Source organism: Oryctolagus cuniculus, chromosome 7, assembly GCF_964237555.1.
Source record: "Oryctolagus cuniculus chromosome 7, mOryCun1.1, whole genome shotgun sequence".
NCBI lineage: Eukaryota > Metazoa > Chordata > Mammalia > Lagomorpha > Leporidae > Oryctolagus > Oryctolagus cuniculus.
The window spans coordinates 137,045,391-137,072,176 of record NC_091438.1 but is presented as its reverse complement, the minus strand read 5'-3'; the positions used below and the strand labels follow the sequence as shown (position 1 = coordinate 137,072,176).

The window sequence follows — 26,786 nt, the reverse complement described above, 5'->3', positions numbered from 1 at the left end:
GGTTGTAGTCACATCCCTCAGGCTATGATAAAACCAGGCCTCAGACTCAGGCCTGTCTGACCCTCAAGTCCATGCTCCATCCTCTTGGCAACTATCTCCCACCTTTGATCGTCGGCTGAATAGGCAGCGGGTTAAGATCAGTTCCTTTTTTTTTTTTTTTTTGGACAGGCAGAGTGGACAGTGAGAGGGAGAGACGGAGAGAAAGGTCTTCCTTTGCCATTGGTTCACCCTCCAATGGCCGCCATGGCTGGTGCGCTGCGGCTGGCGCACCGCATGATCCGATGGCAGGAGCCAGGTGCTTTTCCTGGTCTCCCATGGGGTGCAGGGCCCAAGCACCTGGGCCATCCTCCACTGCACTCCCTGGCCACAGCAGAGAGCTGGCCTGGAAGAGGGGCAACCGGGACAGAATCCGGCGCCCCGACCGGGACTAGAACCTGGTGTGCCGGCACCACAAGGCGGAGGATTAGCCTAGTGAGCCGCGGCGCCGGCCATCAGTTCTTACAACTTCTCTCTGAAACTTACACAGAACTGTCTGGAAATTAAAAATGGCAACAGGATCTTAACCACACGAGCTGCCTTTTCCTAAGGAAGTTCTTGAATGAATGAAGGATCAGAATGTTTAAAAGGCAGGTCCTCAATAAAGAGCTATCCATTCGAACCCAAACTCTAATACTGCTCACCTGAGAATAGATGTCCAAACAGTGACCATACACATAGTTCTTGACCACATTCCTGCCAATTCCACCAAAAGCCTTCAATTACAAGTGGTTCCAATTACTAAGCTTTTTATTTTTTTAAGATTTAATTAGTTGAATGGCAGAGTGACAAAGATAGGGGGTGAAAGAGAGAAAGAGATCTTCTATCCAATGGTTCACTCCCCAGATGACTGCAGTGACCTTGGGCCAGACCACAGCCAGAAGCCTGGAACTCCATCAGGGTTTCTCACTCGAGTGACAGTGGGTCCAAGCACTTGGACCATCTTCCACTGCTTTTAGTGAGCTGGATCCAATTCCAGGAGCTGGATCAGAAGAGGAATATCTGGGACTCCAACCAGAGTTCTAATATGGGGTGCATGCATTGGAGGTGGCAGCTTACCCACTGTGCCACAACACTGACCTCTATTACTGAGATTTTCATAAAATCTCCAAAATAAGCCAAACAGCTATGCTTTGCCTATAATTGTTATTTTGATTGTTATAAATTCCTCTGCTGTCTTATTACTTTTTGCCTTAAAGAATTCCTGAGGAGAGACAATTTAAGATAGCTTTCAAGATGATTTGGATTTACTGCCAATTTTGCCATTTTCTCATCTCTCTTCACTTTGTCATACAAGTTAAAAAAATAAATTCATGTCTGCATAGTTTTTCTAAAGGGAAAAAAGAACCAAAAATTATAGTATAGTTTTCTAAGACAAAGGGAATGATTATCTCTTACTGAAAAATGATTAAGCAAAAGATAATGATTCAATTTCATGGGGAGAGAGGCTAACTTTGGGAATCATGATTATGTCAATTAAACTGCAATGTAACAAGAGCCTATAGATTTGCTTAATGCTGGCTGAATTTTAGAATCAAATATCTTGCATAGTTTGTGTTAACAACCAGAAAAGTCTACCTTCCCTCAGCTGCCACATACTCAAGTCATTATCCTACAATCTGAAGAGACAGATTTAGGATTAATAATTTAGTACCTTCCTGTGCTGCAATGTAGTTAAGAATATAGGCCAGTTTGGCAGCACAAAGTTCCTGTTGAAGGCTCACTGCTGGAAGATATATTCCATTAGTCATCGACCTCAAATTAGGTGCCCAGCAGATACAAGAAGAGCGGGGATATAATACCACTTAGAAAGTCTCCTGCAAATGCTTTTTTCCTGAAGACAAGACTAAAGCATGTTCAAAGTGTATCATTCTCTTAAAGAAAAAAAGACACCACTGTGACTGGTATAACAGGGGCTACAGCCCTTGCTACAGTTTGATATGATTTGCCCCTGAACTCACACAGGAGTTTAACTCCTAAAGTCTTGTTAGCAGCATTAAAAGGGTAGAAACTTATTAACTATGGTGTTCAGAGCCGGGGCCTTCATAAAGTGATTAGATGAGATCATTAGGATGTAGCCCCCACAACTGAATTCTGGTGGCTTTAGAAGAAGGTGGGGCGGAAGACCACGTGGATAGTGACAGACACATGCACTCCCTGCCCCTTGCCATTTGATGCTCTGCATCACCTCAGGACTCTGTCAGCAAGAAGGTCATCAGCAAAGGAAGCCTGTGCACCTTGTATTTCCAGAGCTCTGAACCAAAATAAACCTCTTTTCTTCATAAAGTTAACCTGTCTCAGATCTCACTATAGGCTGACTAATACAGTCCTCAAAGTAGAACCAAAGGGTAAGGGCAAAGGAGAAAGTGATGTTGGGGCCCACAGGGACCTTCAGTCTGCCAGGGTCATTACTTGGGCTCATGACAGCAAGCAGGTTTGAGAACAAGAATAATGGCAACTAGTGGGGAAGGAGCTTCTCGCTAAGCCAGAGGATATCTCTGTCCCATCTGCAGTCTCTGCTGAGGTTGAGGGTGATAACCAATCTCTGCCACTCAGAACTGGGAGTAATTAAAATCTAAAACATGTCACTTAGCAGTACATGGAGGCTGGAACACCATCTTTACAAGAGATGGTGAGGGTGACTGGAGACCATGTCAGGGATGTGTAAACACACATGGTTTTTCTTCTGCTTTCTTCTACTGGAGTAAATTTACACATGTCGATGAATGCAGACCAGTTAAAGCATGGAGGGGAGAGAAAATATGTATATCCTGAAGGCTGGCCATTCCATACCGCAAGATTACCATCCAGTGACATCAATCGGGAAGAATACTCTGCCAGTCATAGCCAGTTCAGAGAAAAGAGCAGAATTTACTTTCCAAATGTTGCTCCCTCCTAAAGTACCCACTTATTGGACCAAAATTGAAAAACAGGGCAAGAAAGAATGCAGGCCGCCTGCAGTGCTGACCTCCCATATGGGCACCAGTCCGAGTCCTGGCTGCTCCACTTCCGATCCAGCTCTCTGCTATGGCCTGGGAAAGCAGTAAAGGATGACCCAAGTCCTTGGGCCCCTGCACCCGTGAGAAACCTGGAAGAAGTTCCTGGCTCCTGGCTTTGGATCAGTGCAGCTCTGGCCATTGCGGTCAAATGGGGAGTGAACCAGCGGAAGGAAGACCTCTCTCTCTCTGCTTCTCCTTCTCTCTCTGTGTAACTCTGACCTTCAAATAAAGAAATAAATCTTTAGGAGAGAGAAGGAGAGGAGAGAAGGAGAGGAAGGAGAGGAAAGAGAGAAAGGAGAGGAAGGAAGGAGAGGAAGAAGAGGAAGGAGAGGAAGGAAGGAAGGAAGAGAGGAAGGGAGGGAGGAAGGGTTGATTCTTTCAAACATGTATATTCCAAGGTGATACTCTTTCCAGTATTACCTTTAGGTTAAACCAATAAACTTTCAATGTTGCTTACTATCTGCTAGATGCTAGAGGTTTTGTGCAGCAGACAGGCACATAAACAAGTAATTAGAGTAGACTTCTCCCATCCAGACTCACCATCTTGCCGTAGATAACTACAAAACTGGACAGAGGAGCTGGCGTTGTGGCATAGTAAGTTAAGTCTCTGCCTGTAGCACTGGCATCCCATATGGACTCCAGGTTCAAGTCTTGGCTGCTCCACTTGTGATCCAGCTTCCTGCTAATGACCTGGGAAAGCAGTGGAAGATTGCCCAAGTGCTCAGGCCCCTGCATCCATGTCGGAGACCTGGAAGAAGCTTCTAGCTCCTCGCTTCAGATCAGTCCAGCTCTAGCCATTGTGGCCATTTGGGGAGTGAACCAGTGGATGGAACATTTCTTTCTCTCCCCCTACCCCCACCTTGTGTGTGTTTCCCTCTCTCTGCAACTCTGCCTCTCAAATAAATAAATCTTTTAAAAAATGGACAGAATCTGAAAGACAATTACTTTTAGTCAGGAGATAGCGAGCAGTGCAAGGCTGCAGTCCTGAGAGAGGGGAAATTAGAACTGCATCCCACAGTTTCCCATGGCATAGAAAGCTGGAACCCAAACAGAAGACAGGGGGGCCTTACTGAGCCCAGGAAGCAGACATATGAGCTTCGCTAGAATTTAAGGAGTGAGACATTGGAGAGGCAAAAGCTGTGGAGAGGGTCCCCTGCCAGGCCACAGCCAGGAGTCAGGAGCTTCATCGGTCTCCCATGTGGGTACAGGGGTCCAAGGACATGGCCATCTTCCGCTGCTTTCCCAGGTGGATTAGCAGGGAGCTGGATCAGAAGTGGAGCAGCCAGGACTCTAACCAGTGCCCATGTGGGATGCTGGCATTACAGGTGGGGCTTAACCCATCACACTGCAATGTCAGCCGCCGCAGGTTCAGTACATCAAGTCAGAGGCAGCTAAGAGTTATCTAGTTGGAGATGTGTAACATAAAGGTGGCTATGTTGTCTGCAGCTCAGAAATATTTATAGATTTGGCAGTAGTGAGCACACAGGTTACAACTGTGGCATGAATGAGATTGTTCTTGCACACAAGAACAGGACAAGAAAGGCTTCAAACAAAACCCTGAAGAACAAGACATTGAAAGGACACACTGGGAAGAAAGTGAAGGAGAAATAATGAAGAAATACAGCACACCAACTACAAGGAGAACCAAGGCAAGAATGGTACAACTTAAGGCAAGCAAGGAAGGGTCTCAAGAAAGCAGTGAAAGGTACCAAGTGTGGGAGAGCTGTTAAGTAAGCTAAAAAGCCAAGGTGTCCAACTGGGAAGGTCACTGGTTCCCACAGGAGAGTGCCTGGATTCAAGTCCCCACTCCACTTCCAATTTCCAGCTTCCTGCTAAGGCACATCCTCAGAGGCAGCAGGCGGCTCAGCAACTGGGTTCCTTCCACCTACGAGGGAGATCTGGATTGGGTTCTAGGCTCCTGGCTTCTTCCTGGCCCAGCCCCGGCTATTCCAAGTATCCAGGGAGTGAAGCAGCATATGCAAGATTTCTCTTTGTCTCAGTCTCTCTCACTCTTCCTTTTGAAAAAACTAAAATAAATACTCAAAAATTTTAAGTTCTCTGTTCAAACTCCCCAGCATTATCTATCTGAGGGCAACTGCATCATCCTTTAGGAGCACTAGATACTTTACTTCAATCTTTATCAATGGGATAGATTAAAAAGGATTTCTCATCTTAATCTGTAAATCTTTGGTTAGTAATGAGAATAAACACTTCAAATATAATTTTTTTTCTCCTATATACTTTATTTTGTATTTTTTAAAAAATTTATTTATTTACTTGAGAGGCAGAGTTACAGACAGAGAGGTCTTCCATCTGCTAGTTCACTCCCCAAATGACGGCAATGGCCAGAGCTGGGCTGATCCGAAGCCAGGAGCCAGGAGCTTCTTCCAGGTCTCCCACGTGGGTGCAGGGGCCTAAGCACCTGGGCCATCTTCCACTGCTTTCCCAGGCCATCAGCAAGAAGCTGGATCTGAAGTGGAGCAGCCAGGACTTGAATTGGTACTTGGCATGGGATGCCGGTGCTGCAGGCAGATGCTTAACCTACTACACCACAGCACCAACCCCTATATTTTTTATTTTTAATTGACACAATTGTACACATTTATGGGATAGTATGATATTTTGATATATGCATTCAATGTGTAAGATCAAATCAAGGTAATTAGCATATCTATCACCTCAAACACATTGTTTCTTTGTGTTGAAAACGTTCAAAATATCTCTTCAAGCCATTTTGAAATATTCAAAAAATTCTTGCTAACTGCAGTCACCCTACTGTGCTATAGAAAATCAGAACTTAATCTTCTCATATATGTTTTTGTATACATTTAAATATGTTCCTTTTCATTTTTGGTTAATTAATTTATTTCAGAGATAGAGATGGAGATTTTCTATCTGCTGGTTCACTCCCCAAATGCCCACAACAGCCATGGCTGGGCCAGGCCAAGTCAGGAACCTGAAACTCAATTTGGAGCCAGCACTGTAGCAGGTAAAGCCACCACCTGCAGTGTAGGCATCCCATATGGGCATCGGTTTGAGTCCCAGCTGCTCCACTTCCAATCAGGCTCTCTGCTATGGCCTGGGAAAGCAGCAGAAGATGGCTCAAGACCTTGGGCCCCTGTACCCGTGTGGGAGACCAGGAAGCTCCTGGCTCCTGGCTTCGGATCAGCCCAGCTACAGCCATTGCAGCCACTTGGGGAGTGAACAAGCAGATGGAAGACCTCTTTCTCCCTCCCCCTGCCTCTCAAATAAATAAATAAATCAATCCTAAAAAAAATTAAAAAAAAAAAAAAACGCAATTTGAGCCTCCCACATGGGTGTCAAAGACCCAAGTACTTGAAGCATTACCTGCTGCCTGCCATGGTACACATTTAGCAGGAAGTGGGAATCAGAAGTGGAGCTGGGACTCAAGTTCTGTTTCTTTTAATTTCTTTTTCTTTCCTTTAAAGACTTATTTATTTATTTATTTATTTGAAAGGCAGAGCTACAGAGAGGCAGAGGCAAAGAGAGAGAGGTCTTCCATCTGCTGGTTCATCCCCCAGATGGCTGCAACGGCTGGAGTTGCACCGATCCGAAACCAGGAATCTAGAACTTCTTCCACACCTCCCACGCGGGTGCAGAGGCCCAACGACCTTGGGCCATCTTCCACTGCTTTCCTAGGCCACAGCAGAGAGCTGGATCAGAAGTGGAGCAGCCTGGACTCGTACTGGTGCCCATATGGGATGCCAGCACTGCAGACTAGGACTTTAACCTTCTGTGCCATAGTGTCGGTCCCCCTTTTATTTTCTTATTTTTGGAACTCCCTGTTTATGACCTTTATGCATCTTTTTGTTAGGATTTTTTTTAACAAACTGATATGAAAAAGCCTGATAAATTAAAACATATAACAAAAGTGTCTGTCATGTTGGTTACATGTTCCCATAGTTTGAACACACATGGCTCCTGATCTTTAATTTCCATGGCAAAAGCTCCAAATTGGGGGCTGGTATTGTGCAGCAGGTTGAGCAGCCACCTGAGATGCCAGCATCTGATATGAGCACCGGTTTGAATCCTGGCTGCTCCGCTTATAATCCAGCTCCCTGCTAATGCACCTGTGGGAAACCTGGATGGAATTCCAAGCTCCTGGGTTTGGCCTGGCCCCAACCTGACTGTTGTGGCCATTTGAGTAATGAACCAATGGATGGAAGATCTCTTTCTCTCTCTACCTCTCTTTCTTTCTCCTTCCCTCTTTTTCTGTCTCTCTTTCAAATAGATAAATAAATAAATTTAAAAAAAAAAGCTCTACACTTTTCTAAAATGGAATGGATACAACCTAACACCCACCAGAACCACCTATAACAACTCTCCCTCTGCATCTTTATACACAATCTATTTACCAGGATGCTGTTTTCAAATTTCAAGACTGCCCAATGAGCCAACATGCAATGCTTAGCCAAGTGCTAGACTGGTAAATATAGAAAGACTCAGAGTTGCTTCTTCTTCCCCTGCACTTGGTCCTTTCGTTCATTTATGATTAACAAAAAATAACTGTACATATTTATAAAAACAGTGTAGCATTTTAATACAATTATTCAATGTGTACTAATCAAATCAGGTTAATTAGCCTTTCCATCTCCATGTCCTTTCCTTTTGTTTGGAGACTCTGAGCTCCTTTCTACTAATTCTTCATAAAGTAGATAATAGATTCTTTTGAACTATGACCACCTGCTGTGCTACAGAACACCAGAACTAATTCCCTCTATCTAACTGTGTTTTGGTACCCTTTATCCAACCTCCCTCTACTCTCCCTGCCCACCACACCCTTCCCAGCCTCTGGTTATCGCTACTCAACATTCAGATTAACTTTTTTAGCTTTCACATTATGAGACAGAACATGCAGTATTTGTCTTTCTGTGCCTGACTTAGTTCACTTAACATCATGTTCCCCAGCTCCATCCATTTTGCTGCAAATGTTGGCTGACTAATACTCCATTGTATATATAAATATACACTGCAGTTTTTTTTTTATGCATTCACCCACTGATGGGTACCTAGGTTGATTTCACATCTTGGCTGTTGAGAACAGTACAGCAATGAACATGAAAGTGAAGATATTACTTTGATATGCTCATTTCCTCTCCCTTGGATATAAAGCCAGAAGTAGGACAGGCGAATCATATGGTAGATCTACTTTTAGTTTTCTGAGGACCCTCCATACTATTTCCCACAATGCTATACTAATTTACAGTCTCATCAAATTCATAAGAGTTTCCCTTTTTTCCACACCCTTGCCAGCACGTGTTTTCTGTTTTTGCTTTTGTTTTGGCTTTTTGACCTCCCTTGTACTTTGAATTTCTCAAGTGGCCTTCCAAAAAACCACCTATGCCTGCCGGGCAGAGCAGCAGAAGACAAACAGCAGACTCTAGAGCGGACAAACCTGGATTTAGAATCCTGGCTCTGAAATGTTCTTACTGTGTGACCTTAGTCAAGCCATTTTTGTCTCTGGGCCTCAACTTCCTTTTCTATAAAATGAAAATAAAACTATCTGTTTTAGAGTTCTCGTGAGGAATAAATGAGATGCATAATGTTTATAATCAGGAGCCTGGCATGTGACAGGTGTGGTTTTCCTGCTCTGATGGTGCTAAATCAGTTACTTACTTAATTTGAATGACTTTATATAAAATGTTGGCTTGAAATAGTCAGCTGTCCCAGCAAAGCATCAACCAGGGTAAAAAGTATCCAGGTCAGCTTTCTGTCAACTGCCATTTCCATTGCTATAATTATGTAATCACTAACCACCACTCAGAACAACAAAAACCACAAAGCTGATGCTACTGAAATTGCTAAATGCAGTAATTACTTGGTTCTCAAGATCATGACCACCAATCCTTTAGGAAAGCAATAGAAACCTTTATAATTATAGGAGCAAAAGGCTGACTAGTTATCACAGACAGTGGTCTCTATAGCAGAAGGCTTTTGGTCACTGGGCAGAATGGCCGTGTATTCAGAAGTCCTTTCTCAAATTGCTGTTTTCTCACACTCCATACTCTGAGAGGCACAATGTCAACAAAAGAACTCAAAGAAGAAAAGACAGAAAGAAAGGACATTTTCTCTGAAATGTAGCCTTCTTGGCACTGATTCCTGGCAAGAGGCTCTAGCAGGATGAAGGAGGAAGGCAAACTCCACGAAACCTAGAAACATAGCCCTTCTGCACAGAAAAAGCAAGGAGCACAGGCGCCCTGTAAGAGGAGGCTTCTTTAGAAAAGGAAGCAAAACATTTATTAATAACCTAAGTTCATGCTGACCACTAGTCCTCAAATCAAGTGATGGAGTAGATCTTACCCCTCCTCAGAGACACTATGAGGTGACCTGCCAAGGTTTTATAGTCATTAAACAGAAACATCCAGTTCCAGGACCCAGGTATGTCCAACTCTGAAAGATTTTTTCTTTTCACCACATCTTTATCAAATCTCAAAATGATTACACCCATTTCCCCTTATGAGATAGAATCTGATTTAAACTTTGGTTCTAAAAGTAAACAAACCCAACAAAGTATCCACCAAAAAGATGCTATTTCTGTTAATCAGCATATTGTTTTTCTGCCTCTTAACAGCGTTGAAAGTTGACTGAGGGACTCACACAGAGTGCCCTTCTTTTATCTAGAATCTTCAAAGAAAATGGTACCTGTTGACAACCACAGAGCGCTGAAACAGAAGCAAGCATAACACAGGTACAAGCTTCTCAACCACTTCACGGTTGACTGCCAACAATATCCTGATAAAATCCAGGAAGCAGGAACTGGCATCACTCCCAGCCTCTTCTCCATGGCCTTCCAGATGAGCAGAATCAGTACACTAGAAAGACAGAAAGAGAAGAAATGATATGCCAAGTAATTAATAATTGATTCCTGGAAATGTGGAGTGCTAGACAGCGTGACAGGCTGCGGAGAAGAGAAACTTCAAATTCGTCTTTCAGTGCTCATCCCTGCCCATAAATGTTAAACCTGTGCTTTGACATAGCCTATAATTATCAGAATAACAACATAAGGATATGAAATGAATCTACCTTAAAACTGAAACACTTTGTGTTCCATTATAGTCTAACAGTAATTTATCTACGTGGCAGAATGGAAAAAGCACCACACCTGAGTTCAAGTTCCAGTTCTGCTACTAACAGCTTTGTGACTTTGACCAAATACTCTATGAAAAGAAGAGGCTGGACCTCTTTTAACTAAATCAACCTGAGGATTTTATCTGGCCCAGTATTGTTAAATTGTTTCAATGGGATTGGTTTATTAAAATAAATTATTTATTTATTTTGAAAGAGAGAGAAAGAGACAGAAAGAGATCTTCCATTTGCTGGCTCACTCCCCAGATAGCCACAATGGCCAGCGCAGGGCCAGGTCAAAGCCAGGAGCCAGAACTTCATCCGGGTCTTCCACGTGGGTGGCACGTACCCTAATACTTGGACCATCTTCTGCCACTTTTCCCAAGCCATTAGCAGGGAGCTGGATCACAGCGGAGCAGCCGGGACATGAACCGGTACCCATGTGAGATGCTGGCATCACAGGCAGCTGTTATACCCACTCTACCACAATTCCAGCTCCAATGGGATTGATGTTTACACAGGACATGCAGCCTCCAGTGTGCTACTGTCCTCCCCCCCCCTTACACACACTACTATCTTTAAAATCTACCCGATTTATATTTCCCTGTTACTCCCTCCTCTCCCTAAGAGTCATTTAGAATTCCTGCTTTAAATTCATACACACGTTCAACAAATATTTATGTCAAGCACTGTGCTGGCTACTTTAGAATCTAGGAGCTGGACGATTTAGGTCCCTTCCAGTAGAAAAACTGATTTTTCCAGAAGTTTCTGCCTGTTTACACAACGTGGCTATATACTGTATAAGTTACATAAAGCATAGCAACATTATGAGGGTTGGATGAGTTCTAAAGTGGCTATTCAAACATCTATCCTAAATATGCACCCATCCTCCACATCCGGCAAATGGCACAGGCTCACAACCGCTTGGCCAGCATGTACAGAGATTAGCACTGCCTGCACGGGATATCAACGCAAACACCAGGAAGCAGACACACACAGCTGCAAAACTGAGGTGCAGCCCACCCAAGAAAAAGTTTCCACTGAGCCATAAGCATCTGTCAGACTCCATTTTTCTCATTCACTACCATCCATTGCTATTTCTAACTGTTTTGGAGTTGGAAGTGAGGGAGCAGGGCGGGATGGAGTAGAAAGGAGGTGTGTGGGCCAGACCCGTTCAAGAGATCATGAAATGGAGCTGAGTTAGAAAGTACACCCAGCAACTTCTCCACTCTCCCAAGAGAGAATGGGGGAGTGTGCCCGTGTGTATGTATCTTACCCAACACACATTACTGCCTACCACAGGATTTAAAACTCAAGGTGACTCAACACCTGTCATCAATAGCCTGGCAGGTAGGAGGGCAACGCAGAAAAGAAGTGGATAGGTTTTGAAAACAGGCGTAATAAACACCATTGGACTAGCAAGCTGATTACAAGGGCAATGTCTTACAAATGGTGCATAAGAACAGCAGCTAATATCATGGGAACTCCCAGTCATTCCTCTGAAACCTGCAATTGCCGAAGGGCACAAATCCCTGCTAGGGTCCAGGCAAAGGCTTGCTGACCAGAAGCAGGAACAACACCACACCACCAAGATCCAAACAGTTTGTTATCAAATCAAAGGGTAACAACCCAGGGAGAGAACACACACCCCCACAACACTTGACAAATGAAAATCTCAAAGCTCCCGATGGTTCTGGCATTTAGGGCGTTACAAGTACACCCGAAATAAAAGCACTCTCTGTTGCAGCAGCTGTTCAGACAGAGCAGGGGGTAATGTTTACTTAATACTTCAGGTTGATGGGGGATGTATCATAGTTCAGTCTGTCAGCTACATACGTGGAACTCCATTTATGTACACAGCGATAAGATATGTTTGAATAACGACAGCGCACGTCTGAAACAGCCTATTTAGCTGGTATGAGTAATCAAGAATAAAGCTTTAAAGAAAAAAGTCTCGGATATTTGGGAAAGTCACAGAACAGACTGCCATGAATAGCTTTGCTTATATTTGCAGACATTGTTTTCCAAATAGCTGGAAAAATGAACAGATTGTTCTGGGAGGTTGTCTTTCCAGTTTGTTCCTAGTTTCCAGACTGTTCGTCACACAAGAAAGCACAAGGCGAGTCGGCTAATGCTCTTCACCAATTGCATCTACGGTCGGCTGGGCACAACCACCCCTAAGTGAGAGCAGACAAAGCATTCCTAGCGCCACGCCTGAGGTTTTCCATTTGGCTTCCCTCATGTCACCTCTGTGCTCACTGCAGCCGCATCAGAACCCTCGGAGGGGCATCGTTTACAAAAGCCTCAATGAGGCAGGTTTCGCATCAGATGTTCCACATTGTGCTCAATATCCCCCCGCACACGCCCTTATTCTGCATCAACTTCTATATCGGGGGCGGGGGATGGGGGGTGGGAAGTGGGAGGGAGACCCAACACCAGGGACGGTAGCTCAGGGCCAGGCTGCAGAGGTCGAAGGTGGACGAGCCCGACTGTTTGAAAAGAGACGGAGGGAGCTGCATGATCAGGCCCGGACACGAAAGAGTCGGGCTCCTGCCGGGGACCCAAGCTCCGCGCCTGCAAGGCCAGAAACAGCAGGCTGCTCTGCCCGAGCCAGGAGCGCCACCTCCGGGTCCCAACACCCGGCCAGCGCACCCCCAGACATCGCCCGTCCCGCCTGCCCTCCCCTGAGCTCATGGTCCTCGGCCCGGCAGCTAGCCGCCCCCGGCCACCTACCGGGGCTCACGGCCACATAGCGGGGCCCCGGCTCTCGGCGGCCTCCGCCTCCTTCCGGTCCATGGGCTCGGGGCCCCCAACCTTCGCTCCCCTCACCCCGAGAAGGAGGAAGAGGATGAAACCAGTGCGGCCTCCCCACCCGGACAGCTCCCTCTCGCCTCAGCCTCCCTGGACAGCGACGGAGGCCGGAAACGCAGCCTCCTCCCACCTTGCCGGGCTCAACCCGGAAGCACACCCTTCCATGCCCACCCCCGGAAGCGCAATTCAGCCGCGAGCCGGAGGGGAGGAGGGGCTGTCTAGAAGGGATAAGATTACGCACAGACGAAGGACTCTGGGCCCCCAGACTCTCGCCTCCCGCTCTCCAAAGGAAGTCTACACCCTGGTCCTTTGCACGAGCCCCAAGTCCCAGACTCGGGCAATACCCACAAGCAAGATGGCGGTCACGGCGGCTGCCCCTGCGGCTTAGCGCCCAGCCGTGCCATTGGCCAGCGCCCGGAGTGAAGCGGCCACGGATTGGTCGAGAGCGCTGCGGGGGTGGGGGTGGAGCTGCAGCAGCCCGGAGCCCGGAGTGGGCAACGCGGCGTGAGCAGCGGCCCCAGGCTCCTGGAGCATCGCGCCCGGAGGAGACTTCGCTGCTGCTCGGGGCCGCAGCCTGGTGAGCTCAGCCCCCTTCAGACCCTCCCGTGCATCCCAGCCAGAGCCTCTCGGAGCCGGCGCTGATCGATGCCGACACACCCTGGGGACCCTATCGCGACTCCATCGCGCCATATCGCGACATCATCGTGCCCTGTCAAGACTCCATTTTGTCACAGCCCTTTTCAGTATATATCTTTCTAAAAATAATTTGCCCTGTCATCTTCGGGGGCTGCCCCCCCATGTCGTGATTTTTGCTGTGATCTCTCCGTGACATCACCGCGCCATCGTGAAGTGTGATCTCATCGCTGCTCTGTCGTGACTTCATCAATGTCGTGTTGTGACCTGGCTGCGGCGGGACAGGTGGTGACCGCCAGGAACCCTCCTCCCTCCTCATCTCCCCATCTCAGCAGCCCCGCTTTGATTATCCGGCTCTTGGATTCTCTGTTGTCCCGGGAGCTACCTGGGACCCCTCCTTGCTTCTCCAGCCCCTGCCGGCACCCACAGGCTGGGAGTGGGATGGGGAGGGCGGGCAAGGGGTTAATTCTGCCGCTTCTGCTGCTTCTGCCGCTGCCGCCGCCGCCGCCGCCGCTGCTGCTGCTGCAGCCTCTGCCCGAGGGAGGGAAAGGAGAGGAGGCAAGGAGCCTGCGGGGGCGGCTGAGAGTTCTGGCTGGAGGGGTGGGGTCCCCGGAGGGGCCCCCAAGCCTTCCCTGCTGAGACCTCATATTCTCACTGTTGCTGAAGCCCAGGGCGCCCTTTCCCGACCCCCCACCCCACCGTGTCAGCCTGAGGCCGGATAATCCAACTTCTCGTGAACCATCTGTGTCTCCATTCCTTCCTGTCTGTCCTCCCCGCTCATTCCCTGTGTGCCTCTGCCGAACCTGGCCTCTGGTGCCAGGGGCCAGCCCCCTCCCACCCCAGGAGACTAGTGAGGAGAGCTGTCCAGCTTAACAGCTCTTCTCTCCCACTTCCTGTAGGTGACCTTGGACCTGGGTCCCTTCTTCATCCCTAGAGATTTGCAGGTCCAGCCCCCTAGAAGAGCTCCCCTAAGGAGGGGTCAGTCCTGAGGAAGCCACCCCTCCAGATCCTCCCCTCCCCTCCCTCTGTGCTAATCCCTCCCTGCATCCTCCACTCCCACCCCCACCCCCACCTCCGCCCCTCCTCTGCAGAGGGATGCTCAGTCCCTCTTGTGTTCACAGTTGGGCAAGGCGGGCATCATGGCCTCGGATTGTGAGCCAGCTCTGAACCAGGCAGAGAGCCGAAACCCCACCCTGGAGCGCTACCTGGGAGCCCTCCGTGAGGCCAAGAATGACAGCGAGCAGTTTGCAGCCCTGCTGCTAGTAAGGAACTGGCTGAAATTGGGAGGTGGGAAGGGCTGGGTGGTTGGGCCCCCAAGGAATGGGGTCAGTGAGTCCCCAGGGATATGCAGGTGGTGCTGGCAGCCCTGGAGGCAGCAAAGAAGGCCCAAGACCCCTATCTTGTACTTTATTCTTTTCTTGTTTTTACTTCCCCGAGGATGTGCGCAGAAGGGATAAAGGGGGTGAATAAAGCAGTGGCAGCACTGGGGGCCTTGGAGGAGGCTGCCTGGATCTGCTTTCCGGGGCGTCCCAGAGCAGATGGGAGCTGACTCATAGGGTAACAGCAGCAGGTAGTAATGTGCAGAGTTTTCGAGGGCTGGGGATGGTTGTTCTGGAGAGTCACAGGACTGGAGGTGACTGGGGAGGGGTCCCAGGGGATGGTCAGGACAGCAGAAGGTAGGTTAAGGTAAGGGAGTGGGTTCAGAGCTCAGCCTATTGGAGGAACCCAGGCTGGGGACAGCAGAGCAAGAGCTGCAGTGCTGGGGGGGGGGGTGTTGATGTGGGGGGGTGCAGGGAGGAGGGAGTACAGCCGCTGCTTGTTTGCCATGGCAACAGGGAGAAGGCTCTGGAGTCAAGGGCTCACACTGCAGCAGAGGAGGTGTTTAGGTGAAATGTAAGGGGAAATGTTTTGACAGGCAGAGCGGCAAGACACAGGAGCCATTTCCCCCGAGAAGGTGGCGGAAACAGCTCAGAGACTTCTCTGGAGGGAGCAGTTAGGGAAAGACCCCAAATCTTTGGGGGACTTGAAATACTGACTTCTGAGCCCCTTCCAGCCCAGTCTGTGGGCATCTAGATGAGGCTTCCGAAGAACTGCACGGGCCAGGTGGTGAAATGCCCAAGTGAGTGGCTGAAGAGGGTTAGACCCTTCCTCCCCTGGCATAATCCTAGCTGAAAGGGCTCTCAGAGGTCACCCCTGTCCCTCCAAGGAGAAAGGGGAGCTGGAGGAGATGACCCCAGAGTGAGTTCCGTTGCATAACCCAAGCCTGCTAGCCCTCAACACCCCAGGGTGCAAGGAAGGCACAGTCTCTGCTACTTCTTCCGTTTCTCTTGCTGATAGCACATACTCCTCTCCACGTAGGTGACCAAGGCAGTCAAAGCAGGTGACATCGATGCCAAAACCCGGCGGCGGATTTTCGACGCCGTCGGCTTCACCTTTCCCAATCGCCTCCTGACCACTAAGGAGGCACCGGATGGCTGCCCCGACCATGTTCTCCGGGCCCTGGGCGTGGCCCTGCTGGCTTGCTTCTGCAGCGACCCTGAACTGGCTGCCCATCCCCAGGTCCTGAACAAGATCCCTATCCTTAGCACCTTCCTGACAGCCAGGGGCGACCCTGATGACGCTGCCCGCCGCTCCATGGTCGACGACACCTACCAGTGTCTGACAGCTGTAGCAGGCACCCCCCGAGGGCCCCGGCACCTCATTGCTGGTGGCACCGTGTCTGCCCTGTGCCAAGCATACCTAGGGCATGGCTATGGCTTCGACCAGGCCCTGGCACTGCTGGTAGGGCTGCTGGCTGCTGCCGAGACACAGTGCTGGAAGGAGGCGGAGCCCGACCTACTAGCCGTGTTGCGGGGTCTCAGCGAGGATTTCCAGAAAGCTGAGGATGCCAGCAAGTTCGAGCTCTGCCAGCTGCTGCCCATCTTTCTGCCCCCGACAACCGTGCCCCCTGAATGCCTCCGGGATCTGCAGGCCGGCCTGGCACGCATCCTGGGAAGCAAGCTGAGCTCCTGGCAGCGCAACCCTGCGCTGAAGCTGGCCGCTCGCCTGGCGCATGCCTGCGGCTCCGACTGGATCCCGGCGGGCAACTCCGGGAGCAAGTTCCTGTCCCTGCTGGTAAACCTGGCATGCGTGGAGGTACGGCTGGCACTGGAAGAGACGGGCACGGAGGTGAAAGAGGATGTGGTGACGGCCTGCTATGCCCTCATGGAGTTGGGGATCCAGGAGTGCACCCGCTGCGAGCAGTCACTGCTTAAGGAGCCCCAGAAGGTGCAGCTCGTGAGCATCATGAAGGAGGCCATCGGGGCCGTCATCCACTACCTGCAGCAGGTAAGGGGGTAGTGGCCCACAGAGGGAGCCAGAGCGGGAGCCACCCGGTGAGGGGAAAGGGGGTCATGGAGAGATGGCGCAGCTGCAGGTGCACGCGGCTACCACAGCCAGCACTCTGGGGAGTAGTGTGTGACCGAGTCTCCCTCCCGCTCCCTCCCGCCCTGAGCCTGCACACAAGCACCATACCACACACCATATGTGCACTTGCATCCCAGCATGCCACACGCGCACACGCAACACGGTAACCTCCCACTCACAGCGCTCCCCGGATAGACACACACTACACGCCACACACCAAGTCAAGGAGTCTGTTGTGCTTACTCCAGCATTGTTTTACACACGCGTGCACTTGTCATGACGCAATGAAAGGCTCAGGGCTGCCTGGTGCCTGCCTCTGCAGAGGTTCTGCTGAATACGTTTGACTGCCCCCCCCCCATCACGTCTCTTCCTGTCTGAGCAGCCAGCCATCCTGTCCCACAAGGATTCAGTCAGAACCGTGATCTATTTAACGGCCGGCCCCAGCCACTGAACTCACCAGCCATATATTCCACACAGTGCACTCGGCGCTCTTGCCCATTTTCCAGTTCCTCCCACTGCACATGTTTACACAGTAGCTGGAAGTCCATCCCCCTGGCCTGGGTCGGAGCTGCGGTCCAGGAGGGTTTGCTCGGCTTTTACCTGTGAGCTTCCTCCTAGCCTTGAGCTGCTTTAGAGCTGGGGAGATGGCGGTGCGACTGCAGTCTCAGCCAGGGCAGGGGTGGAGCCTGTGAGGTCCAGCTCCACCAGCAGATGCACACGGAGGGCCTGCTCTGGGTCAGGCCCCTGCCGGGGGTGCTGGGTGCCTGGTGCACTGGGTGGCACAAGGCTTGGTTAATGCCTCAGAAGGCCTTAGCAGACCAGCATTCCCTTCTGCTTGGGACATTTCTGGGCTGGGCTGCAGCCTGGCAGGGCTGGGGAGGGCCTCTGGAACCTTCTCCATCTCAGAGGGTTCTTGTGGCAACAGGTGGGGTCCGAGAAGCAGAAGGAGCCCTTTGTGTTTGCCTCGGTGCGGATCCTGGGTGCCTGGCTGGCCGAGGAGACCTCCTCCCTGCGTAAGGAAGTGTGCCAGCTGCTGCCCTTCCTCGTCCGCTACGCCAAGACCCTCTACGAGGAGGCTGAGGAGGCCAACGACCTTTCCCAGCAGGTGGCGACCCTGGCCATCTCCCCCAGCACCCCAGGACCCACCTGGCCAGGGGACGCTCTCCGGTGAGTTCCGTCCTGAAGAAAAGCGTCACGCAGGGACACTGCATCCCCCGAAACTGGCCCGGCTTCCTGACTGTACCAGAAGAGTTCACTCAGCGTTGTTTCTGTTGGTTTGGGGGGCTTGTTCCCGGGGCGGGCCGTGACCCCAGATTTCTCAATGAAAAGAGAACTTGGGCAGTGTATTGAGCATCTGCTTGGAGCCAGGTATTTAGTCCTGCCCTGCACCAAAATGACCTCGTTTGGTCCCCAGGGCAGATGGGACAGAAGCCTCATCCATATTTGAAAGATGAGGAAACTGAGCTTGATCATGGTCTGACCGTGCGGCAGGGCCCAAGTTCAATCCTGGGCCTGTGCAGCTCTGTGCTGGTGCTGTGAGGGCACGCCCTTCCTCCTCTCCCATCTCCTCTTAGGCAGGGTGCCCTTGGAAAGGGATTCTTTGTGCCTTCTCATCTCCTAACCTGCACATCTGTCCCCCCACCCCACCCCTAGGCTCCTCCTGCCCGGCTGGTGCCACCTGACGGTGGAAGATGGGCCCCGGGAGATCCTGATCAAGGAGGGGGCCCCTTCACTCCTCTGCAAGTACTTCCTGCAGCAGTGGGAGCTCACGTCCCCCGGCCACGACACCTCAGTGCTGCCTGACAGCGTGGAGATCGGCCTGCAGACCTGCTGCCACATCTTCCTCAACCTCGTGGTCACTGCTCCAGGGCTGATCAAGTGAGGGGCTCGGGGAGGCTGGGGAGAGGTCACAGGAAAGCAAAGAGGGCTGCACGGTCGCTTCCAGTCTCGGCTGCCTGCTGCTGCCAGGCACCCATGGGGTTCTGAATCTACAGATAGACAAAGCCAGTTCCACACGAGGATCTGGCACACCCGGCACGCCAAGTGTTGTCTCTGGGCGCATCTGCCCGCAGCATCCGAAACCCAGTCTCTGGTCCCCAGACGCCATGGCTGTGGGGCCCAAGGGGAACTCTCACTGCTGCCTAATAGCTGGCCAGATCCTGGCCTGGTGGAGCTGGGAGCCCCAGAACACAGGCTTTGCACAGGGCCTGGTCTAGCTGTGTTCTCATCCATGCCTCCCTTTCTTCCCAGGCGCGACGCCTGCTTCACGTCCCTTATGAACACCCTGATGACGTCGCTCCCTGCGCTAGTGCAGCAACAGGGCCGGCTACTTCTGGCTGCCAACGTGGCCACCCTGGGCCTCCTCATGGCCCGGCTCCTCAGCACCTCTCCAGGTAAGCCCTGGGGCTCCGGGCCTCGTGGGCGAGGGCAGAAGAGCTGGGTGGGACTGCCGAGCTCTGGGCACCAGTCAGCATCTGCAGCAGATGATTTCGCAGGATTTCCCAGGCAAGAGGCAGTCTCTGCAGCACCCAGCCGGCCCCGCCCCCACCCTCCTTCCCAAAACGCTAACATTCTCTTCTGAAGGCTTTTAAGGCAAGGCCTGGTGGGTGTTAAGCACAGGCCTGCTTAGAGGCACTGGCAGAGGCACCTGGGATCCCTGCAGCCCTAGGAATCCGAATCCTGTGCTTCAAGGTGGAGCAGCCACCCCCAGCCAGGCCTTGAGTAGGAACCCTGACTTTCCTCCATTGAGGTTTTTCCTATGCTCAGCACATCAACGCCCCCCAAGCCCCTACCCCAGTGACAGGCACCAGCACTCCGAGGCCTCTGCACACGCCTTCTCCCACCCCTGCCTCCTGGCTGTGTGCAGGGGGAAGGGCCTCCTCCAGCCCCTGGCAGCCCCCTGTGTCTCCCACTTTGGCCGTGGGTGTCTGCTTGGGTCCCTCTGTCCCCGCCTGTTCCCTGTGCCCCATCTGTCAGGGTGGAGGAGCTGAGCAGATGCCCGGGAACAGGGTGTAACGTGCCCATCCCCTCAGCTGCCTCTGCGTTCCCCGTGTGAGGATCCCAGCAGGGTACCCACAGCGCGAAGGAGAGCGTGTCCCTGTGGACCCAGAGCCCCGGGCACTCTGGGGCAGCTCCCTACTAGAAGCGCCATGTCATCACCCAGGAATGCCACCGGGTTAGACTAAGAGCCTCCTGGAGAGCCCTGCCTGGTGGGCGCCCGTCGGGTCAACAAAAGCTGGGCGCACACGCCTGCTCCCCTCATGGTGCCCTCTCCTGGCCCACGAATCAAACTGGTGCAGCCGCCTTAGCCTGGCGAAGCCCTCTAGGCTGTGCCACTGCTGTGAGAACCCCAAGGAAGGTCCTCGGTAGCGTCGGACCTTGTAGTCCCCTCCTACTCCCGGTTCCTACAGAGGTCTCGATGACTGAGAGTACCGAAATGATCACTTTTAATCCTCACAACAAAACGTTCTAGGAGTAGCACAACTGGCCCCATTGTATAAGCGAAGAGACTGAGACCCCTCCCTGACCCAAGGACACATAGGAGGCATCAGCGGTGGGGAGTGCAGCCAGGTGGTCCAAACGCAGGCAAGGCGCCAGCTCCCCACCAGCACCCACTTCATGCCTTCTCTCCCTCCCTGTCTTCCAGCTCTTCAGGGAACCCCAGCATCCCGAGGTTTCTTCGCCGCCGCCATCCTCTTCCTGTCTCAGTCCCACGTGGCGCGGGCCACCCCTGGCTCAGACCAGGCGGTGCTGGCCCTGTCGCCCGACTACGAGGGCATCTGGGCCGATCTGCAGGAGCTCTGGTTCCTCGGCATGCAGGCCTTCACGGGCTGCGTGCCGCTGCTGCCCTGGCTGGCCCCCGCCGCCCTGCGTTCCCGCTGGCCGCAGGAGCTGCTGCAGCTACTGGGCAGCGTCAGTCCCAACTCCGTCAAGCCTGAGATGGTGGCCGCCTATCAGGGTGTCCTGGTGGAGCTGGCGCGGGCCAACCGGCTGTGCCGGGAGGCTATGAGGCTGCAGGCGGGCGAGGAGACGGCCAGCCACTACCGCATGGCCGCCCTGGAGCAGTGCCTGTCAGAGCCCTGAGGGGTGTCCGCTGGGGACAGACCCGGGGGCGGGCAGCGAGGGAAGGAGGGAGGAGGCATCTTCCCTGAAGCCCCCAAACTGGACCCCCTCCCCAGACATCTCCCCCCAAACACCCCAGCTTTCTGGCTTTTCCGAGGACAAGGGTACAGTTGCCCACCCCTCAAGTGTAAGGAACTGCGTTCCGTCCCCCAGGCCCCCTTGGGGGCAGGGATCGGCTTGGAAATCAACGTGGTTGTCCCCGCCAGGCCGGGGAAGGTTGGAGCAGCCCCCAGGGAGGGGGGCACTAGGTGTTATTGTGCCCGATGTCTGGCTCCCCCGCAGGAGGGGAGGCCCCAGGCTAGGACAGGGCTGGCAGGAGCTGACTGCCTTGGCCCATGTGCCCTGCCGGCCAGGGCGTGGGCTCCCCTAGGCTGTGGTGCCCCCGCTGGCCCCCCAGGTCCACGTCCTTCAAATTGGCCCTACGGCTCCTGCCCTTGGCCTCTTGGGCAGAGAGCAGGCTCAGGCCGTTGCCATCACAGTGCTTCCCATCGACTTCAGTGACCCAGGGTCTAAACTGGCCCCGTCTTTCAGGGTAGCTTGGGGAGGACCGGCCTGGGGAAGGGTGGGAAACCTCCTCCCACCTGAGCTTCCTGGAGAGGACCCAGGAGTCGCTGGACCTGGGTCTCTACACTTTTGTATCGTGTTGCAGCAGAGTGACCGTGGGGGTCGGGGGGGTTATTTATTTTGCCTGTCCTTATCCCTGCTTGGACACCTGAGCGTCTGATCCCTGTGCTGTCTCACCTGGCAGGAGCCAGGAACAGGAGGGGCACTTCCCTGGAATCCGCATGTTTCCCTGGTGATTGCACCCCACTGCCACCGTGGTGCCTGGCTTAAACCCCCACCCCTCCTCCGAGTCCTCTCTGCAGAGAGACGCGCCTGGCGGCTCCAGCAGGACCTACCTTGGTTACAAACCCAGGGGGAACCCCCCCAACACACACACACCTGATTCTTTGCTTTCCCCTTTCCCCACCCTCCCCCAGCGCGCTCTGTGACTGCCAAGTTCAAAGCTGTGCACATGTGGACACTCAATAAACGTTCATTGGTGACAAGAAGCCATGCGAGTGGTCCGCACTGCACCTGCCCTCTTCCCCATCAGGGACTCGCCGTGCAGTGAGCACATGCGCTGCCAGCACCCTGCTGGAGTGAGTACCGCCTCAGTCGGCCCTCCCAAGAATACCAGGAAGAAAGCACTGTAGCCCAGTCTTCCAGAGAGGAGACTGAGGCATGGACAAGTGATTTACTCCAGGGCTCCATGCAGGCCATCAACTCCCCAGCTTCAGGTTCACAAAGTCATGCTGCCGTGGCCAGCCTGGGGTGGCTCTGGTGCTGTGGGATCCACATAAAGCACCGCCCCAGAAATCCTCAGTTGTATGTGAAATCTGGCTTTTGCGTGTTGGTAGCTCATGTTTTAAATAAGCCTGCAGGTCACACGTGGCCATCAAGTTACCGCCTGGCCTCTGTCCCATGCCGAGTGGGAAGAGCAGGGGTCTGTGAGACAGAGCAGGAGAGGAGCACAGCACCCACTACTCACCTCACCTCTAAGCCCCGTTAGAGCCAGGCCAGCCCCAAGCACACACCCCGGACACACCTCCACCTGGGCCCTCAGACCAGCCTGCGTTGCCCTGAGCATGTCCTGTTGCCTCCGTGGGGTTGGCTCTGCCTGTGTGGCTGCGAAGAGTCCTGTATGTATTAAAAGCCAAATTAGCATGATTCTCCGGTGGTAAATAGGAAAAGTCAGACCCTGCCCTCAAGCCGCTTACAATCTAGAGGGGAGTCCACACTAACAGGAAGCACCAGTTGGGCTCTGCAGCTGCAGCTCAGTTGCCCTCAGCCCAACTGAACAAGTGCAGACAAACTTGGAGCCAGCCTCTGCTCTGGGAGCCAAGGGGAAGCAGTGTGAGCCAGGTCGACAAGCAGAGGGACAGCTGACATGAAGGCACGCAAGCTTCCAAACGGCCAGCGTTCATTTATGCTGCGGGGTGGAGCTGGAGCGGGGAGTGGTGGGAGATGCCACTGGACCAGTGGGCAAGGCCCGGAGGGGACGGGCCTGGCATGCCAAGCTCTGAAGCACCCATAATAGGATCATGCTGAGGCACCAGCCTGCAGATCTGGGGGCAGGCTGCATGTGTTCCAGTTTGCATTTGAGAAAGATGGCTGGCCCTAGGAGGGACGACTGAGGGAGCTCAGGGGGAAAGAGAGTCTGTGCCATACCAGCCGCAGTGAGGATGGGAGAGAGCGAGGTAGGAGTTAGTCTGCTGGAGTCGGTGATTGATTGGAAGTGAAGACGGATAAAGGAAAAGGGGGCAGGGGTCCAAGGATAACTCCCAGATTCCTGGTCAGGGCCACTGAGTGCATGGACAATGGGGCCGTTCACTGGCCCAAGAAACACTGGGGCAGAAATGTACTTGTTTGGCAAATGGTGAACTTGTGCTTGTGTAACAACCAAGGGACAGCTGCTTTCTGCAGTCTGGGCAAGCGGCAGATGTGGAGGTTGTCAGATACAGAGGGCTCTTCAAGTCATGGAAGCAACTGAGCTCACCTGGAGAAGTGAAGAGAGAAGGGAGGGACCCGAAGCAAATGACAACCACTTGTGTCCCTGCTGGCAAGGTGCTTCCCTTGTGCACGGGGGACCCAGAGCCAGAAAAGCTCCATTAATACAAGGCAGACCAAGTTCTGGACTTGAGTGAAGTGTGGGCTCCGGAGCTGGAAGGGGGCTAGGCTAATTTGCAGAGACACCTTGCTTCTGCTAATTAAGTTGCAAGTGGGAAAGATCTGAGCTGCAGTTGTGAGATAAAACCACGAGGTGGCGCCTGAGCACCGCCTTCTGCCAGATTTCCCCACCTTGCACATACAACTGGGTCCAAAACAGGTTATCAAAGGATGGGCAGAACTGAGTTTTTTCTTAACATAAAGTCCAAACTCAAGATCACTGAAAAGGGGAGATGGGGGAATAGAGCCTAGTAGGAGAGAGATATGCCAGCTGTGCCCAATGGGAGTCAGCATATGTTGTGAGCATGCACACCCATGTCAATTCATGCCCTGTGTTCCCATGTGTACTTGTGTTCCCCATAAATGTTCCTGTGGATGTTGTGTGCCCACAGGATCCCAGCAATGTCTGCACATGTAACTGTGTGTACCCACAGCCGTCACATGTGTGCATGTGTCCCTGACAAGGAGGTGTGCAACCTCCATGTCCCAGAAAGCGAGGACCCCAGAGTCTGAAAACATGGGACCCTGGGCTTTGGGGGAGCTCTAGAGCAGCAGCCAATCATGAGACCGCCCCTCCCTAGTGGCCACACCCCACATCACTCATGTGTCAGAGTTCCTGCAGACTGTGTTTGGGTTCCATGTCTGGCTACCCAGGGTCAGCTTCACGTGGAGCCTTTCTTCAAAGCCGGAGGCACTCATTCATCATTGATCCGGTAAGCATTTACTGACCGACCATCTGAACACCAGCCACACTGATAGAAATACTTTCCTGTGTTTCCTTCAAGTTGTTTTTTTTTTTTTTTTTTTTTCACAAAGTAGTTTATGAGACAGGAAAGCAAAGTTAGTCACCACCGCAGAGTCTGGAAGGCTGATTAGGGTGTTCGAACCCTCGTTCCTGAAGATGAGCCATGGGGAACCCCAGGAGAGTTTTCAGGAGGGAGGGAACACAGGCCAGCCACTCTTGTCACTGACTGGAGTTAGAACTATACAGAAAGGGACGTGAATGAAGTCAGGAGAGCAGCAATGGCAATGGCCAAACCAGGGGTTCTCGAATGCTAGTGTGCTTCCAGATCTCCTTAAGGATTTATTAAAACAAACTGTCGGCCGGCGCCGCGGCTCACTAGGCTAATCCTCCGCCTAGCGGTGCCGGCACACCGGGTTCTAGTCCCGGTCGGGGCGCCGGATTCTGTCCCGGTTGCCCCTCTTCCAGGCCAGCTCTCTGTTGTGGCCAGGGATTGCAGTGGAGGATGGCCCAGGTGCTTGGGCCCTGCACCCCATGGGAGACCAGGAAAAGCACCTGGCTCCTGGCTCCTGCCATCGGATCAGCGCGGTGCGCTGGCCGCAGCGCGGCTGCCATTGGAGGGTGAACCAACGGCAAAGGAAGACCTTTCTCTCTGTCTCCCTCTCTCACTGTCCACTCTGCCTGTCAAAAAAAAAAAAAAAACTGTCGAGTTCTACCCCATATCTGCCGATCCAGTGGGTCTGGGATGGGCTCCAAGAACTGTCACTTCCAACAAGCTCCCCGGTATTACTGCTGATGCTGGTCCAAGATCCACCCTTGGAGAACTCCTGTTCCGTGAGAAAGAATAAGGCAGGGTAAGGTGCTGAGAGCCGAGTGCTGAGTGCCTTCTGGGATCCCTCAAGTCTCCTGCATGGGCATACCATGGGCGGGTGCTTATGGGTCAGAAATGGCGATGTTCCATGAGGACTAGCTCAGAGGGGGTGATGGAAAGATCCAAGACTCTTCAGGCACAATTGGCAAGTTGTGAACGTGAAGGCTGGTGGTGCCATTCACAGAACCAAAGCACACAGGCAGCAAAGCAGGTTGGGGTCGGCAGTGGGCGTGGCTGGGATAGGGAGTGCAATTTTGGGACTTGGAAAGTTTCAGGTGGCTGCAAGGAGACACCTGGAGGGACCAGCCCACTGACAGCTGGGACTGTGGCTCCGGGGCTGCAGGGAGAGGTGCAGACTGGGGAATGGCACGGCTGGGAGGCAACAGCAGACAGAGGGTCCTGAAAGACTTGAGAGGAAGGGATTCTCTCAGAAGGCACAGATAGGAAGAAAAGGCAAACGCTTCTACTCTGCCAGTGAGTAACTGACGTCAAGGACGGGGTGAAGAGAGGAGACAGTGGTCAGAGTAGGAGGAGGGGAGGAGGGGAGTGAGACAACAAACCAGTGTCTTAGCTGCAGAAAGTAGGGAGAAGAAACCCCAGGAAGCCACCAGGCAGAGTCCCAGCTGTCACTCTGGCCTTCCCACGCCTGCTGGAGAGAGCACGGGAGAGAGGACGTCCTCCTCCTCTGTCCTCCTGGACTTCTCCCAGGGGAGCCCAACAGCCCGCGTGCCAGGCACCGAGGCCTCGCCGGCAGCTTGAGAAAATCACACACACTCGCGCACGCACCCGGGCCTCAGATCCAGACTGCACAGGAAGCTGCCCGAGCTGCCAAGCCTGCTTCACCCACCACCCTCCACGGTGACTTCAGTCTCCGCAAAGTTCTCAGATGTTACTCATTTCTTTGAAAGGTAGAGACACAGAGGGAAATGGAGGTCTTCCATCTGCTGGTTCATTTCCCCAAATGGCTGCTACGGTCGGGGCTGGGCCAAACTGAAGCTGAAGCCAAGAGCCCAGAACCCCACACCCAGGTCCCCCATGGGGGTGACAGTGGCCCAGGTACTTGGGCCATCTCCCACTGCTTTCCCAGGCACATCAGCAGGGAGCTGGATGGGAAAGCAAAGCAGCCAGGACTCAAATCTGTCCTCCGATATGAGATGCTAGCATTGAAAGCAGTGGCTTGATCTGCGCCACAACACCACCCAGGGGAAAGTTCCCAATGACGACTCCTTGGGGCTGGCATCCTTTGTGGGCACCGGTTCAAGTCCCAGTGTCTCCACTTCCGATCCAGCTCCCCGCTAATGTCCCTGGGAAAGCAGCAGCAGATGGCCCCAGTGCGTGGGCCCCTGCGTCCAAGCCAGAGACCCAGAAAAAG

At 52.6% G+C, this 26,786-nt stretch overlaps 2 protein-coding genes across 7 annotated transcripts in view; one reads left to right on the top strand and one right to left on the bottom strand.

Moving 5' to 3' along the window:
* KIAA0319L (KIAA0319 like) overlaps positions 1-13,310 on the bottom strand; it is a 121,862-nt gene extending 108,552 nt beyond the window's left edge. Inside the window, exons 1-2 of one of the 4 annotated variants that reach the window (XM_051832163.2) lie at positions 13,174-13,310; positions 9,699-9,868 (exon numbers count right to left, since the gene is read on the bottom strand). In XM_051832163.2, coding sequence (XP_051688123.1) covers positions 9,699-9,840 — 142 coding nt within the window. In that variant the 5' untranslated portion in view covers positions 9,841-9,868; positions 13,174-13,310. Of the gene's footprint in view, positions 1-9,698; positions 9,869-12,854; positions 13,067-13,173 lie in introns of those variants that run through there. The other 3 variants (XM_070078775.1, XM_070078774.1, XM_008273694.4) reach the window with 3 other exon arrangements.
* Positions 13,311-13,369: 59 nt separating this feature from the next.
* Positions 13,370-22,144, top strand: NCDN (neurochondrin). 3 transcript variants are annotated; one of them, XM_051832167.2, is made up of 7 exons: positions 13,370-13,509; positions 14,687-14,827; positions 15,924-16,892; positions 17,896-18,137; positions 18,624-18,848; positions 19,221-19,363; positions 20,617-22,144. In XM_051832167.2, exons 2-7 carry the CDS (start codon positions 14,705-14,707, stop codon positions 21,051-21,053), a joined length of 2,139 nt encoding a protein of 712 aa, XP_051688127.1. In that variant the 5' UTR covers positions 13,370-13,509; positions 14,687-14,704; the 3' UTR covers positions 21,054-22,144. The 3 variants fall into 3 exon arrangements, with proteins under 3 accessions (XP_051688127.1, XP_002720740.1, XP_051688128.1); XM_002720694.5 differs by having other exon boundaries at positions 13,391-13,850; XM_051832168.2 differs by lacking the exon at positions 13,370-13,509 and adding an exon at positions 13,516-13,675.
* Positions 22,145-26,786: the final 4,642 nt, after the last annotated feature.